The following is a 19,326-nucleotide window of genomic DNA, read 5'->3' as shown; positions in this document are numbered from 1 at the left end:
GTAGGTTATATGGGAGGCAAGGTTCAAGGGTTGGCACAACATTGTGGGCCGAATGGCCTGTAATGTGCTATACTATTCTATGTTCTATGTTCAAGCGACCCTGCAGATGCTGGAAATCTTGAGCAACACACACAAGGTGCTGGAGGAACTTAGCAAGTCAGGCAGCATCAACAGAGGGGAATGAATAGTGAATGTTTTGGGCCAAAACCCTTCATCAGGATGAAACATTGCAAATAATGGAAAAACCTACAAAAAGTAGTGTATCAGTCCGGTCACAGAAAAAGCCCTCTCCAGCATTGAGCACGTCCACAAGGAGCACTGCCACAGGAAAGCAGCATCCATCATCAAGGGACCTCACCATCCAAGCCATGCTCTGTTCTCGCTGCTGCCATGGTGCAGGGGGCACAGGAGTCTCAGGTCCCACACCAGCAGGTTCAGGAACAGCTATTGCCCTTCCACCAAGTGTCTCCTGAACCAGAATGGATAACTTCACTCAGCTCAACACTCAAATGTTCAAGTACTCTGCAACTTCTGTTCTCAGTATTATTTATTTACTTTTTTTTTGTATTTGCGCATTTTGCCTTCTTTTGCACATCACTTGCTTGTCAGCCTTTTTTTTTATTATTTCTATTATACTTCTGTTCTACTTGAACGCCTGCAAGAAAGTGAGTCTCAGGGTAGTAGATGATGACATTATATACGTTGATAATAAATTTACTTCCAACTTTGTTTATTCTGTCTATAGATGCTGCGTCACTCGCTGAATTCCTCCAATGTAGATGACATGGAAAAACAACGAGGAAATGGCAATATCCCATCAGCTAGCATGGATTCCAGGGGCCGAATGGCTGAGTACACAAAGTATGGAAAAGAAATAAACTTTGAAATCCAAGTTCTAGATTAGTACAGTGTCTGTTTCTTTCTACATGGAAATTTATTAAGATTTAGGGCACGCGTGTATTTTTTTTTCACTCATGGACATCTGACAGATACATCAGAGACCGCAGACAACGCCATCCCACAGCTTTTCCTTAGTGATGAACAGTTCTGTAAACTCCGACGATGTTGAGCAATCATTGGAAGTGTGACTTTAGAAGCTTACAGAAAATTCTGTGTCACTAGTACTCTGTGATGCGTGCCGAGTTTTTTTGTTTGGTCTCCAGCTCCAAAGTTCACACCCCCGCTCAGCAAGGGCTCGGAGGGTTAAGGGACTGCGCAAGATGTTGAAAGGTTAGACGACTCTTCCTTTGCCCTAAACGAAACCTATTCCTCTGCACTATCACTCGAAAGCGTTTCCCTGTCGAACCTTTTTTTTTTAACGAGTTCCTGGTAATAAAGTGGTCCACGCTTTCTGCGTGCTTGGCGCTGGGATGTTGCGATTACAGTCGGCATTGCAAAGTGACAATAAAATGTCACCAGTAAGTTATGCAGAAGATGACTTGGTAGATAGTGGTGACGTCTGCGGCGGAGTATAAATAGAGGAAACGGACCCCAGTGTTGCAACAAGTTACAGCTGAACACCATGCAGCTGCTTTCCTCCCTGGGCTGTTTCCTGTGCCTTCTGGCCCTGGTGTCTGCATGTTACATCAAGAACTGTCCCAGGGGAGGTAAGAGGTCTAACCTCCGCACAGACATCAGGCAGGTAAGGTACCATTTCCTCTCTACCTTTTGTCTCCCACCGTTCTCCTTCTATATTTTAGTTTTACAACTCAACCCAGTGGTGCTTTCCAATCTGAACTTTGTCCAAGTTGTACCCAGGTGTGTGAATGCACCTGACAAGTGTTGAGCTGTGGAACAGTTTGTTGCCAGCAGGATATGACACTTAACGTGTATTTCCATTCTTCTGAGGAGTAGACTATTTAATGTCTGCTTTGCAAAGGTAAAGTTTTTAATTTGTCACTCAAATGGTATATAGATTAAAAAAAAATAATGTGGATGGTCAGGGGCTGGAGTTGGATCACCCCAGTGGGAGGAATCATAACAATAGGAACTCACGCTGATCAGCTTTACCCTGAGGATTTTAATGAGAATTTTGGGGTGAGGTGGAGTTTACATCCTTAACTGAAGCTGGTCCACTCCTCCACCTTCACCATCCACTCTCCTTATTGTGTGGCACTTTCTGCATGCGACGTGACGATATGCAGAATGTTTCCTTTCAGCTCTCCCCACCATCCAGCGATCCAAACAGACCTTTCAGGAGACGCAGCCATTCACTTGCACTTTCAGGATCAGAATCAAATTTAATATCACCGGCACATGTTGTGAAATTTGTTGTCTTTGCAGCAGCAAATCAATGCAGTACATAATAATAGAAAAATGTGAATTAGAGTAAATGTGTATATATTAAATATTTAAATAAATAGTACAATATAGGAAAAAAAGTGGGGAGGTAGTGTTCAAGGATTCAATGTCCATTTAGATGGCCGAGAGGAAGAAGCTGCTCCCGATTTTGTTGAGTGTGTGCCTTCAGGCTTCCCAATGGTCACAATGAGAAGGATGCATGTCTTGGGTGTTGGGGGTCCTTAGTGATGGATGCCAGCTCTCTGGGGCATTGCTCCTTGAAGGTGTCCTGGATACTACAGAGGCTAGTGCCCATGATGGAGCTGACTAAGTTTACAGCTCTCTGCAGCTTACTTCGATCCTGTGCAGTAGCCCTCCTCCCCGATACCAGATGGTGATGAAGAATGCTGTCTGTGGCACATCTGTAGAAATTTGTGAATCTGGCTTACGGGATAAGGTAGATACTCATGGCTTTTTCCCCAGAGTCGGGGAGTCCAAAACCAGAGGGTATAGATACAAGGTCAGAGAAGAGAGACTGCAAAGAGTTCTAAGACATAACTGCTTTGCACAGAAGATCGTAAGTACTCGAAATGAGCTGCCAGATTAAGTGGTTGAGGCTGGTACAATTGCAAAATCCAAGAGGCGTTTGGATAGGTACGTGAAGGGGAAGGGCTTGGAGGTTGATGGGCTGAATACAGGCAACTGGGATGAGCAGGGAGGATGCTGCGGTTAGTATTGTCCAGTTGGACCGAAGGGCCTGTTTCTGTGCTGTATCATTCCATGACTCTATAGAAGAGGTGTGGAGCTGTCCGGAAAGGAAAGAAGTTTTTGTTTGATTGTCCATTACATCCAAACAGCTTTAAGAGGAGATCAGGTTGAAGTGAGGCAACGATGATGCAGATGTAGGTCATGTCGATTATTTCCATCAATGTTCGTACAACAATTGTGCTGGCACTTTTCGAAAGGGGGCTAAGAGACTCACAGGATGTTACTCAGAATGGAGGGTTTTAGACTGAAGGGAGTTTGAATGGGCTGCAATGTTTCTTGCTGGATTGCAGAGAGCTGAAAAGTGATCTTATAGAGGTATGTGAAATTGTGAGTGGAATAGATACCATCCTGTGTAAAAATCCTGGGCACATATGTGTAGACAGGGAGTCTGAGAATCATGAACAGTACTGTAGTAAGTCTATGCATTGCTGCTGCTACAAAAAAAAAAGCAAATTTCATGACATATGTGAGTGATGATAAACCTGATTCTGGTATGGGTCTCTATTGTGGACTGAGAGTGGGAAGGGGAATCATGGTTAGAGAAAGGGGAAGGGAGAGGGGAGAGAGGGAGAAGCACCAGAGAGACGTTCTGTAATGATTAATAAACCAATTGTTTTGGAACCAAATGACCTTGCCTGGTGTCCCAGGGCCAGGTATGTCTGCACCCATACAATCCCCTGTCCCTGCCACTCCTTCTCTGCCACCTGTCTCACACCCCTCCTGCAGTGCTCCACCCTCGCCATTCCCAACATTCTTTCCTCCTGCCGGATTTACAAACTTGCTCCTCTTTCCACGTTGACAAATACAGCGCTGGGCAAAATCCTTAGGCACACTGTTGATATCAATGTGCCTAAGACTTTTGCCCAATATGGTAGGGTGGATAAGACCATAAGCCATAGGTGCAGAATTAGGCCACTTGCCCCATCAAGTCTACTTGCCCATTCCATCATGACTGATTTATTATCGCTCTCAACCCCCAGTTTCCTGCCTTCTCCCCTTACCTTTGACACACTCACTAATCAAAAACCTATCAATATCCACTTTAAATATACCCAATGACTTGGCCACCACAGCTGCCTGTGGTATTAAATTCCATAGACTCACAACCTTCTGGCTGAAGAAATTCCTCCTCATCTCTTTTCTAGAGGGACGTCCTTCTATTCTGAGGCTGTGCCCTTGGGGCCTTGACTTGCCGGCTATGAGGAACATCCTCTCCCTGTCCATATAGGAAAGGTATAGGGGACTATGGGTCAAATGCTGAGAAATGGGATCAGCATTGCTGGACATCTCAATCGGCATGGATGAGTCAAGCCAAAGGCTCTGTTTCTGTGCTGTATAACTCTGACTTAATATACAAAACATTGAATCTATCCATAATTGGTTTCCTCTGGTGCTCTGGCTTCCTCCCACATTTCAGAGAGGTAGCAGTTGGTAGGTTAATTGGTCATTGATTAGGCAGGAGATGCTGGGCAGCGTGGCTCAAAGGGCCGGAAAGGACTATTCCATGCTGTATCTCAACAAATGAAACATAAAGTATTCTTCCATTCACTTCATGTAAAGAAATATATTATCACTGATGTTTCTGAAACATGAAGGAAATATCGTTTCTTTATGATTAGCTGGAGTCACATGCAAATGAAACGTCAATAGTGAACAAGCTATAGAATCTGCAAATAGAATCCCAAATGGTCAACTGGCCAAAAGAGAATTATATATATAGTATTGTTTCAATAAATTGTGTGATGGTTTACAAATTATGAATTGTAAAACCCAGAAGTGCTTATAAGCTTGCCGTGCAATGTAAATTGTGATGCCCGTACAGATCTTTGGAATCGTCGTAGGAAGCACGTTCAGCTGCAGGGTCATAGTGCTGCACTTGAAGCTCTTCCTACAAATCAAATCCACCAACGACTGAAAGGGAACAACACACAAAATGCTGGAGGAACTCAGCAGGTCAGACAGCATCTATGGAGAAGAATAAGCATTCAACATTTCAGGCTGAAACCCTTCATCAGGACTGCAGAGGAAGGGGGAAGAGTATCTTAAAAGACCCTATCGTATCCACTTCTATCACCATCACCGGCAGTGCATTCTCCTCTCTGTGCGAAAAACCTAACCCTGACATTCCCTCTGTACCTACTTCCAAGTAAAACTATTCCCCTTGTGTTAGCCATTTCCACCCTGGAAAAAAAGCCTCTTTCTATCCACATGATCAATGCCCCTACCATCGTACACACCTCTATCTGGTCACCTTTCATCTTCTGTTGCTCCAAGGAGAAAAGGCCAAGTTCACTCAACCTATTCTCATAAGGCTCACCCTCCAATCCAGGCAACATCCTTGTAAATTTCCGCTACACACTTTCTGTGGTATCCACATCATTCCTATAGTGAGGTGACCAGAACTGAACACAGTACTCCAAGGTCTTATATAGTTGTAACATTACCTCATGGCTCCTGAACTCAATCCCACGGTTGATGAATGTCAACACACCATAAGCCTCCTTAACAACACTGTCAACCTGCACAGCAGCTTTGAATGTCCTATGGACACGGACCCCAAGATCTCTCTGATCCTCCACATTGGCAGGAGTCTTACCATTAATATTATATTCTGTCTTCAAAATTCACCTATTAAAATGAACCACTTTAGACCTATCTGGGTTGAATTCTATCTGCCACTTCTCAGCTCAGTTCTGCATCTTATTGACGTTCCGCTGTAACCTCCGACAACCCTCCAGACTATCCACAACACCCCCAACCTTTGTGTCATCAGCAAACTTACTAACCCACCCTTCTACTTCTTCATCCAGGTCATTTATAAAAATTCACAAAGAGGAAGGAGTCCCAGAACAGATCCCTGAGGCACACCACTGGTGACCAACCTCCATGCAGAATATGAACCATCTACAACTACCCTTTATCTTCTATGGACAAGCCAATTCTGGATTCACAAAGCAAGGTCCCCTTGGATCCCATGCCTCCTTTCTTTCTGAATGAGCCTTGCATGGGGAAACCTATCAAATGCATTACTGAAATCCATATTCCCTATATCCACTGCTCTACCTTCATCAATGTGTTTTGTTACATCCTCAAAGAATTCAGTCAAGTTCATAAGGCATGACCTGCCCTTGATAAAGCCATGCTGACTTTCAGGATCTTCTCCAATAACTTGCCCACCACTGAAGAAAGACTCACTGTTCTATAATTTCCTGGGTTATCTCTACTCCCCTTCTTGAACAAGGGAATATTTGCAACCCTCCAATCCTCTGGTACTTCTCCTGTCCCTATTGATGATGCAAAGATCATCACCAGAGGCTCAGAAATCTCCTCCCTTACTTCCCACAATAGCCTGGGGTATATCTCATCTGAACCCAGCAACATATCTAACTTAATGTTTTTCAAAGCTCCAGCACATCCTCTTTCTTAATGCCTATACATTCCAGTGTTTCAGTCTGCTGTAAGTCATTCCCACAATTGCCAAGGTCCTTTTCTCTGGTGAATACTGACGCAAAGTATTCATTAAGTACCTCCACTACCTCCTCCGACTGCATGTACATGCTTCCACTATCACTCCTGATTGGCCCTATTCTCACACAGCTCAATTTTTGCTCTTCACATACTTGTAGAATGCCTTGGGGTTTTCCTTAACCCTGCCCGCCAAGGCCTTTTCATGGCCCCTTCTGGCTTTCCTGATTTCATTCTTAAGCTCCTTCCTGGCAACCTTGTAACTTTCTAGAAGTCTATCAATACCTAGTTTCTTGAACCTTTTGTAAGCTTTTCTTTTCTTCTTAACTGGATTTTCCACATCCTTTGTACACCACTCTTTCCCTGTCTCAGTGGAAAATACCTATGCAGAACGCCATCGAAATGTTCCCTGAACATTTGCCACATTTCTGCCATGAATTTCCCTGGGAAAACTGCTCCCAATTTATGCTCCCAGGTTCCCACCTAACAACATCTTATTTCCCCCACCCCAATTAAATGTTTTCCCAAATTGTCTGTTCCTGTCCCTCTGCAGTAAAGGAGATAGTCTTGTTATCACTACCTCCAAATTTCTCTCCCACTGAGAGATCTGACACCTGACCAGGTTCATTTCCTAATACCAGATCAAGTACAGCCTCTCCTCTTGTTGCCTTATCTACATATTGTGTCGAGAAACCTTCCTGAACACACCTAACAAACTCCACCCCATCTAAACCCCTCACTCTAAGGTGGTGCCAGTCAATACTAGGAAAGTTAAAAGCTCCCATCACAACAACTCTATTATTATTGCAACATTCCAGAATCTGTCTCCCTATTTGCTCCTCAATGTTGCTGCTACCATTGGGGGCGTCTATAAAAAAGCACCCAAGAATTATTGCCCCCTTCCTGTTTCTGACATCCATCTACACTGACTCAGTAGACAACCCCTCCATGACTTGCTCCTTTTCTGCAGCCATAGCACTATCCCTGATTTGCAATGCTATGTCCCCACCTCTTTTGCCTCCCTCCGCCCTTTTTGAAACGTCTAAATCCTGGCACACTCAGCAGCCATTCCAGCTCCTGAGACATCCAAGTCTCTGTAATGGCCACAACGTCATAGTTCCACGTATTGGCTTATGCTGTAAGTTTATCTGCCTTTTGAAAATCCAAATATACCACATCCACTGGTTCTCCCCTATCCACTCTACTAGTTACATCCTCAAAAAATTCTATGAGATTCGTCAGACATGATTTTCCTTTCACAAATCCATGCTGCCTTTGTCCGATGATTTCACCGCTTTCCAAATGTGCTGTTATCACATCCTTGATAACTGACTCCAGCAGTTTCCCCACCACCGACGTTAGGCTAACCGGTCTATAATTCCCCGGTTTCTCTCTCCCTCCTTTTTTAAAAAGTGGGGTTACATTAGCCACCCTCCAATCCTCAGGAACTAGTCCAGAATCTAACGAGTTTTGAAAAATTATCATCAATGCATCCACTATTTCTTGGGCTACTTCCTTAAGCACTCTAGGATGCAGACCATCTGGTCCTGGGGATTTATCTGCCTTCAATCCCTTCAATTTACCTAACACCACTTCCCTACTAACATGTATTTCGCTCAGTTCCTCCATCTCACTGGACCCTCTGTCCCCTTCTATTTCTGGAAGGTTCTGGAAGAGAGAACCAAAGTAATTATTCAATTGGTCTGCCATGTCCTTGCTCCCCATAATCAATTCACATGTTTCTGTCTGCAGGGGACCTACATTTGTCTTTACCAGTCTTTTCCTTTTTACATGTCTATAAAAGCTTTTACAGTCCATTTTTATGTTCCCTGCCAGTTTTCTCTCATAATCTTTTTTCCCCTTCCCAATTAAGCCCTTTGTCCTCCTCTGCTGAACTCTGAATTTCTCCCAGTCCTCAGGTGAGCCACTTTCTCTGGCTAATTTGTATGCTTCTTCTTTGGAATTGATACTATCCCTAATTTCTCTTGTCAGCCACGGGTGCACTACCTTCCTTGATTTATTCTTTTGCCAAACTGGGATGAACAATTGTTGTAGTTCATCCATGCAACCTTTAAATGCTTGCCATTGCATATCCACCGTCAATCCTTTAAGTGTCATTTGCCAGTCTATCTTAGCTAATTCATGTCTCATACCTTCAAAGTTACCCCTCTTTAAGTTCAGAACCTTCGTTTCTGAATTAACTATGTCACTCTCCATCTTAATGAAGAATTCCACCATATTATGGTCACTCTTACCCAAGGGGCCTCTCACGACAAGATTGCTAATTAACCCTTCCTCATTGCTCAAAACCCAGTCCAGAATAGCCTGCTCTCTAGTTGGTTCCTCGACATGTTGGTTCAAAAAGCCATCCCACATACATTCCAAGAAATCCTCTTCCTCAGCACCTTTACCAATTTGGTTCACCCATTCTACATGTAGATTGAAGTCACCCATTATAACTGCTGTTCCTTTATTGCACACATTTCTAATTTCCTATTTAATACCATCTCCGACCTCACTACTACTGTTAGGTGGCCTGTACACAACTCCCACCAGCGTCTTCTGCCCCTTAGCGTTACGCAGCTCTACCCATATCGATTCCACATCTTCCCGGCTTATGTCCTTCCTTTCTATTGCGTTAATCTCTTCTTTAACCAGCAACGCCACCCCACCTCCCCTTCCTTCATGTCTATCCCTCCTGAATATTGAATATCCCTGAACGTTGAGCTCCCATCCTTGGTCACCCTGGAGCCATGTCTCTGTGAACCCAACTATATCATAATCATTAATAATAATCTGCACTTTCAATTCATCCACCTTATTACGAATGCTCCTTGCATTGACACACAAAGCCTTCAGGCGCTCTTTTACAACTCTCTTAGCCCTTATACAATTATGTTGAAAAGTGGCCCTTTTTAATGCTTGCCCTGGATTTGTCGGCCTGCCACTTTTACTTTTCTCCTTTGTACTTTTTGCTTCTACCCTCACTTTACACCCCTCTGTCTCTCTGCACTGGTTCCCATCCCCCTGTTGTGAACTAACCTCCTCACACCTAGCCTCTTTAATTTGATTCTCACCCCCCAACCATTCTAGTTTAAAGTCACCTCAGTAGCCCCCGCTAATCTCCCTGCCAGGATATTAGTCCCCCTAGGATTCAAGTGTAACCCGTCCTTTTTGTACAGGTCACGCCTGCGCCAAAAGAGGTCCCAATGATCCAAAAACTTGAATCCCTGCCCCCTGCTCCAATCCCTCGGCCACGCATTTATCCTCCACCTCATCGCATTCCTACTCTCACTGTCGCGTGGCACAGGCAGTAATCCCGAGATTACTACCTTTGCGGTCCTTTTTCTCAACTCCCTTCCTAGCTCCCTATATTCTCCTTTCAGGACCTCATCCCTTTTCCTACCTATGTCATTGGTACCTATATGTACCAAGACCTCTGGCTCCTCACCCTCCCACTTCAGGATATCTTGGACACGATCAGAAATATCCCGGACCCTGGCACCAGGGAGGCAAACTACCATCCGGGTCTCTGGACTGTGTCCACAGAATCGCCTATCCGACCCCCTTACTATCGAGTCCCCTATCACAACTGCCCTCCTCTTCCTTTCCCTACCCTTCTGAGCTACAGGGCCGGACTCTGTGCTGGAGGTACGGCCAGTGTCGCTTCCCCCGGGTAAGCTGTCCCCCACAACAGTACTCAAACAGGAGTACCTATCTATCCTGCGCTTGTGAACTATTCCCCAAAACTTCAGCTAACTCTGCTCTGTTATCATCCCCGACAGCATCCCTCTCCAATCCACTTGGGCAAGCTCCTCTCTCATGTCTCTGAAATTCCCTTTATTCCATTGTAATACTGAAACATCTGATTTATGCTTCTCCTTCTCAAACTGCAGTATGAATTCAATCATATTACGATCACAGTCTCCGAAGAGTTCCTTTGTCTTAAGCTTCCTAGTAAAATCTGGATTATTACACAACACCCAATCTAAGATAGCCTTTCCTCGAGTAGGCTCAAGCACAAGCTGCTCTAAAAAAGCCGTCTCATAGGCATTCAACAAATTCACTGTCTTGAGAACTGACACCAACCTGATTTTTCCAATCCCTTTGCATATTGAAGTCACCTATTACAATTGTGACATTACCCTTATTACATGCCCTTTTCTGCTCCCTTTGCAACCTCAACCCCACATCTTGACTACTATTTGGAGGCCTATATATGATTCCCAAAATGTCTTTTTTTTACCCTTTCAGTTTCTTAACTCCACCCACAAAGATTCAACATTCTCTGACCCTATGTCACCTCTTTCTAAAGATGTAATTCCATCTCTTAATAACAGAGCCACACCACTGCCTATGACTTCCTGCCTGTCCTTTCAATACAAAGTACATCCTTTGATATTAAGCTCCCAATTTTGACCTCATTTCAGTCATGACTCAGGGATGCCCACAACATCATACCGACCAATCTCTAATTGTGCGACAAATTAATCCACCTTATTCCAAGCACAATATACAACTAAATACAGCAGCACCTTCATAACTGGGGGGGAGTTTCAAATAGCCTCTGACAACCAAGCCAGCTCCTGGCTTTCATATTTGGCTGAGTTAATTAGCCTGGTGCAACTGTTTCTAATGACAGGAGAAGGGGCAACGGCAGGGTACTGGTGTCTTAAAACCAGTCACTTTGGGTAAATGGGGCTCATCAGCTGTGGTTGGCAGCTCATCTAGGAGAAGGAACACTCCAGTTTCAAACCACTGCTGCCTTACAGATATACCACTTATGGGGAAGGTTTTGGGAAGAAACCCGGAGGAAAAATCCAGAGCTGGAGTCCTTAAGGCAGTCATACATTGAGTTCAATGTTGTCTATTCCTTTGCATTCATCAGCTGCATGGAGAGGGGGCATGGGCACCAGCTTGTTCTCCGTATCGTACTGCCCTGGCATGCATAGGCAGCTAGGACGCAACATCTATGTCAACTCTCATCTACAGAGGGCCTACATTAAGATCACGTTTGGACCACTGTGCTTCTCATTGAATTGAATGAATGAATTGGCTTTATTTCTTACATCCTTCACATACTCGACGGAGGATGAGAGGTCATCTGAATGAGATGTACAAGATGATGAGAGGCATTGATCGTGTGGGTAGTCGGAAGCCTTTTCCCAGAGTTGAAATGGCTAGCACGAGAGGGCACAGTTTTAAGGTGCTTGGAAGTAGGTACAGAGGACGTCAGAGCTAAGTTTTTTAGGCGGAGAGTGGTGAGTGCGTGGAATGGGCTGCCGGCAGCGGTGGTGGAGGCAAATACAATAGGGTCTTTTAAGAGACTCCTGGATAGGTACATGAAACTTAGAAAAGTAGAGGGCTATGGGTAAACAACAGGAATTCTGCAGATGCTGGAAATTCAAGCAACACTCATCAAAGTTGCTGGTGAACGCAGCAGGCCAGGCAGCATCTGTAGGAAGAGGTGCAGTCGACGTTTCAGGCCGAGACCCTTCGTCAGGACTAACTGAAGGAAGAGTGAGTAAGGGATTTGAAAGTTGGAGGGTGAGGGGGAGATCCAAAATTGTAGGAGAAGACAGGAGGGGGAGGGATAGAGCCAAGAGCTGGACAGGTGATAGGCAAAAGGGGATACGAGAGGATCACGGGAAGAAAGACAAGCGGGGGGGGACCCAGAGGATGGGCAAGAGGTATATTCAGAGGGACAGAGGGAGAAAAAGGAGAGTGAGAGAAAGAATGTGTGCATAAAAATAAGTAACAGATGGGGTACGAGGGGGAGGTGGGGCCTTAGCGGAAGTTAGAGAAGTCGATGTTAGCGGAAGTTAGAGAAGTCGATGATCGCTCCCTACGCAACTCCCTTGTCCATTCATCCCCCCCCATCCCTCCCCACTGATCTCCCTCCTGGCACTTATCCTTGTAAGCAGAACAAGTGCTACACATGCCCTTACACTTCCTCCCTTACCACCATTCAGGGCCCCAAACAGTCCTTCCAGGTGAGGCAACACTTCACCTGTGAGTCGACTGGGGTGATATACGGCGTCCGGTGCTCCCGATGTGGCCTTTTATATATTGGCGAGACCCGACGCAGACTGGGAGACCGCTTTGCTGAACATCTACGCTCTGTCCGCCAGAGAAAGCAGGATCTCCCAGTGGCCACACATTTTAATTCCACATCCCATTCCCATTCTGACATGTCTATCCACGGCCTCCTCTACTGTAAAGATGAAGCCACACTCAGGTTGGAGGAACAACACCTTATATTCCATCTGGGTAGCCTCCAACCTGATGGCATGAACATTGACTTCTCTAACTTCCGCTAAGGCCCCACCTACCCCTCGTACCCCATCTGTTACTTATTTTTATGCACACATTCTTTCTCTCACTCTCCTTTTTCTCCCCCTGTCCCTCTGAATATACCTCTTGCCCATCCTCTGGGTCCCCCCTGCCCTTGTCTTTCTTCCTGGACCTCCTGTCCCATGATCCTCTCGTATCCCCTTTTGCCTATCACCTGTCCAGCTCTTGGCTCTATCCTTTCCCCTCCTGTCTTCTCCTATCATTTTGGATCTCCCCCTCCCCCTCCAACTTTCAAATCCCTTACTCACTCTTCCTTCAGTTAGTCCTGACGAAGGGTCTCGGCCTGAAACGTCGACTGCACCTCTTCCTACAGATGCTGCCTGGCCTGCTGCGTTCACCAGCAACTTTGATGTGTGGGACTATGGGTAACCCTAGGTAATTTCTAAGGTAAGGACATGTTCAGCACAGCTTTGTAGGCCGAAGGACTTGTATTGTGCTGAAGCCTTTCTATGTTTCTATACACTAGGAGTAAAAATCTTCACATTACATCTCCGTCTAAATATGCAATGTGCAATCATAGTAATTTATAATAATTTATAATAAATAGAACAGTCAATGTAACATGGAATACATTCAAATCAGCGTGAGTTAATCAGTCTGATGGCCTGGTGGAAGAAACTGTCCCAGAGCCTGTTGGTCCTGGCTTTTATGCTGCGGTACCATTTCCCAGATGGTAGCAGCTGGAATAGGTTGTGGTTGGGGCGGCTTAGGTCCCCAATGATCCTTCAGGCCCTTTTTACACACCTGTCTTTGTAAATATCCTGAATAGTGGGAAGTTCACATCTACAAATGCACTGGGCTGTCCGCACCACTCTCTGCAGAGTCCTGCAATTGAGGGAAGTACAGTTTCCACACCAGGCAGTGATGTAACCAGTCAGGATGCTCTCAGTTGTGCTCCTGTAGAAAGTCCTTACGGTTTCGGGACTCATGCCAAACTTCTTGAACCGTCTGAGGTGAAAGAGGTGCTGTTGTGCCTTTTTCACCACACGGCGGGTGTGTACAGACCATGTGAGGTCCTCGGTGATGTGGATGCCGAAAGACTTAACTATTTACTCTCTCAAACCCAAACACCTTGAAGTCAATAGGGGTTAGCCCATCTCCATTCCTCCTGTAATCCACAACCAGCTCCTTTGTTTTTGCAACATTGAGGGAGAGGTTATTTACTTGACACCACTGTGTCAGAGAGATGACTTCTTCTCTGTAGGCTGCCTCGTTACTGTTTGAGATTAGGCCAATCAATGTAGTGTCGTCGGCAAATTTAATTAGCAGATTAGAGCTGTGGGTGGTGACACAGTCATGGGTGTACAGGGAGTAAAGGAGGGGATTTAGTACACAGCCCTGAGGGGCTCCTGCTCAGGACATCTTACTCAAACAAAGAACTGTGGTTCTATGTCATCTTTCAAGCTAAAGGTCACTGAACTACATGACCATGTGCACAAGGCTGTTTTATTACTCCAGATGGCAGACTAACAAAAGTCACAATGTCAATATAGCTTTTGAAGATTGGTTGAAAAGTGTGTAGCAGAACATTAAAAGGACAATGATTCTGCAAACCCAGTTGAGCTGGATGGCATTTCATTGTGATAATTGTCCATTAATATTAGTCAACCATTCTTTCTGTGCTTATCTTCATAGTATTGCAATAGAAGTATCTTATTGGAGAGATGAGTGCCAACTTTAACAGTTAACTCAGGCCAGGCATGTTAAATACAATGATTTACGATGGACAAGACCTCTGAGCTAATCCAACTTTATTTATCCTGACATATATCTCTTTTGCAGTTGAAATTGAATTTCCTTTTTTTAAATGAGTTGTAAAAAAATGATAAGCTTTCCTCCCTGTTTTTTAATCTATCTCAGGATGTGGCCATCACGGGCAAGGTCAATATTTAGAGTTCATCCCTTTGGCCTTAAAGGCTATGGTGAGTTGCCTCCCTGACCACTGGAGACAATGCAATGGTGAGCTGTCTCTTTGAACAACTGGTGTCAAAGCAGTGCTTACTCAGATTTCATTTTCTTTGTTTCTCCACTTCGGTAGTGTGCTCCTTGCGGTCCCAACAGCAAAGGCCAGTGTTTTGGAAGTAACATCTGCTGTGGTCAGGAGATTGGCTGCTACATGGGAACCCTGGAAGCACAGTCCTGCAAGGAGGAAAATCAACTGCCTTCACCTTGTGAACCTGCTGGAAAACCCTGTGGTGAAGGTGATGGGAAATGTGCCATACCTGGGCTCTGCTGCGATAATGGTACTGTTCATTTTTCTGAAATACAAACATCAAATTTATGAAACAGGCTGGCATAGAGAATGCATATTCCTGTCTTTGACTTTTTCTGTTAAAGCTGGGAGTATTTTTTTGGAAATTAGACTGTGACTTCTGTCATATTCCCGAGAATTTTACAAATTTACTGCCACTTTCTTGCCACGGAAACCATGGTTTGGAAAGTCAGAGTAATTGTGCTGCAGCAACAAATAATCCACAGGAAGCACTCAGCAGGTCAAGCAGCATCCATGGGGAGGGGAGGGGACAAAGCAACAGTCAACATTTTGGGTCAAGGCCCGGCATCAGGATTAGGAATGGAGTGGGGGAAAGGCGGGTTGTGGTGAGACAGAGAACACAGACTTTGGTGACTGAGGGCTGAAGGGTGGGTGAAAGATGATGGGCAGATTGAGACTGGTGGTGTGAGGGAGGGAGCAGGGTGAAGTGGAACAACAGAGGAAGGTGGATGATAGATGGAGGCAGTTTATAAAAAGCATAAGATGGAGTCATGGTGAAGGAGGGTGAAGGTGGAGACAGCTGCTGGAGGGTGATAAACAGCAACACAAAGATAAACAGCATTGGAATCTGATTAGCAATCTCACCCATTGGAACTCTGGTCAGGAAATGATAGATCCTTGAAGAATCATTTTCTTTTGTTACCTAATCAGACTCTTGTATCAAGCACAAGAAACAAGTACACGTGTAAGAAATTTAAAATAAAACCAGACAATTTTGGAAATACTGAACTTCAACATCTGTGGGAAGAGAATTGGAGCTGATGTTTCAGGTCAAAGTCACCTCACGAGACAGACAGGGATCTGATGCGAAATCCCTGCAATGATCTGTGGTCTTTCTTGATCCATTTGTTTAGATGAGAGAGTGAATGACATGGTGTCTGTAGAGCAATGGACACAATTAGAATTAACGGGCACTTCACAATAGATACTTTTCCATCTTAAACTCTGTTTTGAATCCCTAAACAGAAATAAACTTTGCTATTAGAAGATTGGCAGTGTTGTGGGACTGATAGGGCTGCTGCCTCACAGCTTCAGTGATCTGGGTTCAATTCTGACCCCCTATTTCGGTGGAATAAAGGAAATTACAATGGCATGAGAATGGATCTGGCTGAAGTTGATTGGAAAGGGACATTTGCAGGAAGGACAGCAGAGCAGCAATGGCTGGAGTTTCTGCAAAAATGAGGGAAGTGAAAGACAGATATATTCCAAATAAGAAGAAATTTTCAAAGGGAAGAAGGACACTACCGTGGCTGACAAGTGAAGTCAGAGCCAAAGTAAAAGCAAAAGAGAGTGCATGCAAGGAAGCCAGAGCTAGGGGAAGATAGAGGATTGAGAAGCTTTTAAAAACTTCCAGAAGGAAACTAAGGTCATTTGGAAGGAAAAGCTGAATTATGAGAGGAAGCTGGCGAAGAATACTAAAAGAAGATACTAAAAGCTTTTTTAAGTATATAAAGAGAGTTGAGGGTAGATATAGAACCACTACAAAATGACACTGGAGATATTGTAATGAGAGATGCAGAGATGGCAGAGGTACTGAATGCGTATTTTGCATCAGCCTTCACAGTGGAAGACGTTTGTAGTATACCGGATACAAGACATTCAAGAGTGTCAGGGAAGTGAAGTTTGTGCAGTAAAAATTACGGCTAAGATGTTCAAGAAGCTTAATAGTCTGGGGGTGGATAAATCTCCTGGACCTGATGGAATACACCCTCGGGTTCTGAAGGAAGTAGCTGGAGAGATTGCAGAGGTATTAACAATGATCATTCAAGAATTGATAAGTCTCTGGCATTGTACTGGATGACTGGAAAATTGCAAATGTAACTCCACTAATTAAGAAGGGTGAGAGGCAGCAGAAAGGAAACTATAGACCTGTTAGCCTGACTTCAGTGGTTGGGAAGTTGTTGGAATTGATTGTTAGGGATGAGATTACAGAGTACCTGGAAGTACATGACAATATAGGCCAAAGCCAGCATGGTTTCTTGAAAGGAAAACCCTGCCTGACAAACCTATTGCAATTCTTTGAAGAAATTACGAGAAGCATAGACAAAGGAGATGCAGTAGACATGGTGTACTTGGATTTTCAGAGGCCTTTCACAAGGTGCCACACCTGAGGCTGCTTAGCAAGATAAGAACCCATGGAATTACAGGAAAATTACTAGCATGGGTGGAGCTTTGGCTGGTTGGCAGAAAACAGAGAGTGGGAATAAAGGGATCCTATTCTGGCTGGCTGCCAGTTACCAGTGGGGTCCCACAGGGGTTGCTGTTGGGACTGCTGCTTTTTACGATGTATGTCAATGATTTGGACTACAGTGTTAATGGATTTGAGGCTAAATTTGCCGATGATACAAAGATAGGTGGAGGATTGGGTAGTGTTGAGGAAACAGAGAGCCTGCAGAGAGACTTAGATGGTTTAGGGGAATGGGCAAAGAAGTGACAAATGAAATACAATATTGGAAAGTTGGGGAGAAAATTCATAGTGCAGAGATGCAAAGAAACTTGGGAGTCCTTGTGCAAGATACCTTAAAGGTTACTCTCCAGGTTGAGTCAGTTGTGAAGAAGGAGAATGCAATGTGGGCATTCATTTCTAGAGGTATGGAATATAAGAGCAGGGATGTGATGTTGAGGCTCTGTAAGGCACTTGTGAGACCGCACTTGGAGTATTGTGTGCAGTTTTGGGCACCTTATTTTAGAAAGGATATACTGACATTGGAGAGGGTTCAGAGAAGATTCACAAGAATGAATCCAGGAATGAAAGGGTTACCATGTGAGGAACATCTGGCAGCTCTTGGGCTGTATTCCCTGGAGTTCAGGAGAATGAGGGGGGGGGGAGTCCCACAGAAACATTCCAAGTGTTAAAAGGCCTGAACAGATTAGATATGGCAACGTTGTTTCCCATGGTAGGGGATTCTAGAACAAGAGGCCACAATTTCAAGATTGAAGGACGTCCATTTAGAACTGAGATGCGGAGAAATTACTTTAGTCAGAGGGTGATAAATCTGTAGAATTTGTTGCCACGAGCGGCTGTGGAGGCCAGGTCATTGGGTGTATTTAAGGCAGAGATAGATAAGTTCTTGATTAGCCAGGGCATCAAAAGGTATGGAATGAAGGCAGGGGAGTGGGGATGACTGGAAGAATTGGATCAACCCATGATTGAATGGCGGAGCAGATTCGATGGGCCGAATGGCCTACATCTGCTCCTGTATCTTATAGTCTATGGTCTTATGGCCTATACTGCTTGTGCAGAGTTTGCACGTTCTCCCTGTGGCTGTGTGGGATTTCTCCTTGTGCTCTGGAGGAAATAGTTCCCAAAAGCAAGTATTTCAGGGGTCAGGAGGTACCAATTTAAAATGTTGGTGAGTGAGTCATAGGAAAATTACATTTACTCGAGTAGTTATGATCTGGATTTCATTGCCTGTAAAGCTGAGGGACACAAATTCGACCAATGGCTGACAGAGTGAACAGTTTGCAGGGTCAGTGGAGACAAGAGAGGCAATGTACTGACTAGGAGCTAACATAGATTCCCTCTGTGCCGTTGACATTTCTGTGATTCTGAATGTCTTTTTCTGTGTCCTTCCAGAGAAATGTGCCACGGACACTGCTTGCCTGGAGAACGCAGGCAAGTCAATGCGCCGCGTCCTGGGAAGAAACTTGAGCCAGTTAGATAATACTGCAGCTGGTCACCTGCTGAGACTTTTGGGCCCCTCGCTCTCAAAGACTGCTGGGAAGAATTAGCTAATATTAATTAATATTTATAATGTGCTCCTTTGTTGCCTCTACATAGATCTAGTTTTATCAAGACGGCGGAAATAATACTTTTGACTCTACTTAGCTAATATTGTAGTCTGATTACTTTTGTTGGAAGTCATCAATATACATTATCAAATGGCAATTTTAATTAAATAAAAAGGCAATTCAAATCATTTTAACAGCACCAACTGTGTTATTCACTTAATGGGTAACATGTTAACAGAAACATTGAGTAACTTTGTACACACAAACCAAATGGATTATTGTGTAATGTGGACTTGCATTGCAAATTGATTGGATCTCACTGTCCTGGAGTTCTGTTTGAAACATCATGCTAGTCAAATAACAGAAATAAAGATAAGATCCTAAAACAATCAAAGCCATTAATTAATTTGTCCTCAAATATGACATTGAGAAAACGTTCACTTTTTTGGAAAGGA

The 19,326-nt window shown here is 44.3% G+C and overlaps 1 protein-coding gene across 1 annotated transcript; it reads left to right on the top strand.

Annotated features, from left to right (window-relative positions):
- The first annotated feature begins 1,518 nt into the window (after positions 1-1,518).
- On the top strand, positions 1,519-19,017 carry LOC134344986 (oxytocin-neurophysin 1-like). The gene is made up of 3 exons (XM_063045121.1): positions 1,519-1,642; positions 14,906-15,110; positions 18,717-19,017. The coding sequence occupies exons 1-3, from the start codon at positions 1,523-1,525 to the stop codon at positions 18,869-18,871; spliced, it is 480 nt and encodes a 159-aa protein (XP_062901191.1). The 5' UTR covers positions 1,519-1,522; the 3' UTR covers positions 18,872-19,017.
- The last annotated feature ends 309 nt before the right edge of the window (positions 19,018-19,326 follow it).

Source organism: Mobula hypostoma, chromosome 4 (genome assembly GCF_963921235.1).
Source record: "Mobula hypostoma chromosome 4, sMobHyp1.1, whole genome shotgun sequence".
Taxonomy (NCBI): Eukaryota; Metazoa; Chordata; class Chondrichthyes; order Myliobatiformes; family Myliobatidae; genus Mobula; species Mobula hypostoma.
Note: the sequence above shows the minus strand (reverse complement) of the source record. Positions and strands in the feature narration are given on the sequence as shown.

What these genes read in the sequence shown, in the direction of transcription:
- LOC134344986 (XM_063045121.1), top strand. Translation starts at nt 1,523, where the DNA reads ATGCAGCTGCTTTCCTCCCTGGGCTGTTTCCTGTGCCTTCTGGCCCTG. An exon ending in TCCGCACAGACATCAGGCAG is followed by an intron (nt 1,643 to 14,905) that starts GTAAGGTACCAT and finishes CCACTTCGGTAG; the next exon opens with TGTGCTCCTTGCGGTCCCAA. An exon ending in TGGGCTCTGCTGCGATAATG is followed by an intron (nt 15,111 to 18,716) that starts GTACTGTTCATT and finishes GTGTCCTTCCAG; the next exon opens with AGAAATGTGCCACGGACACT.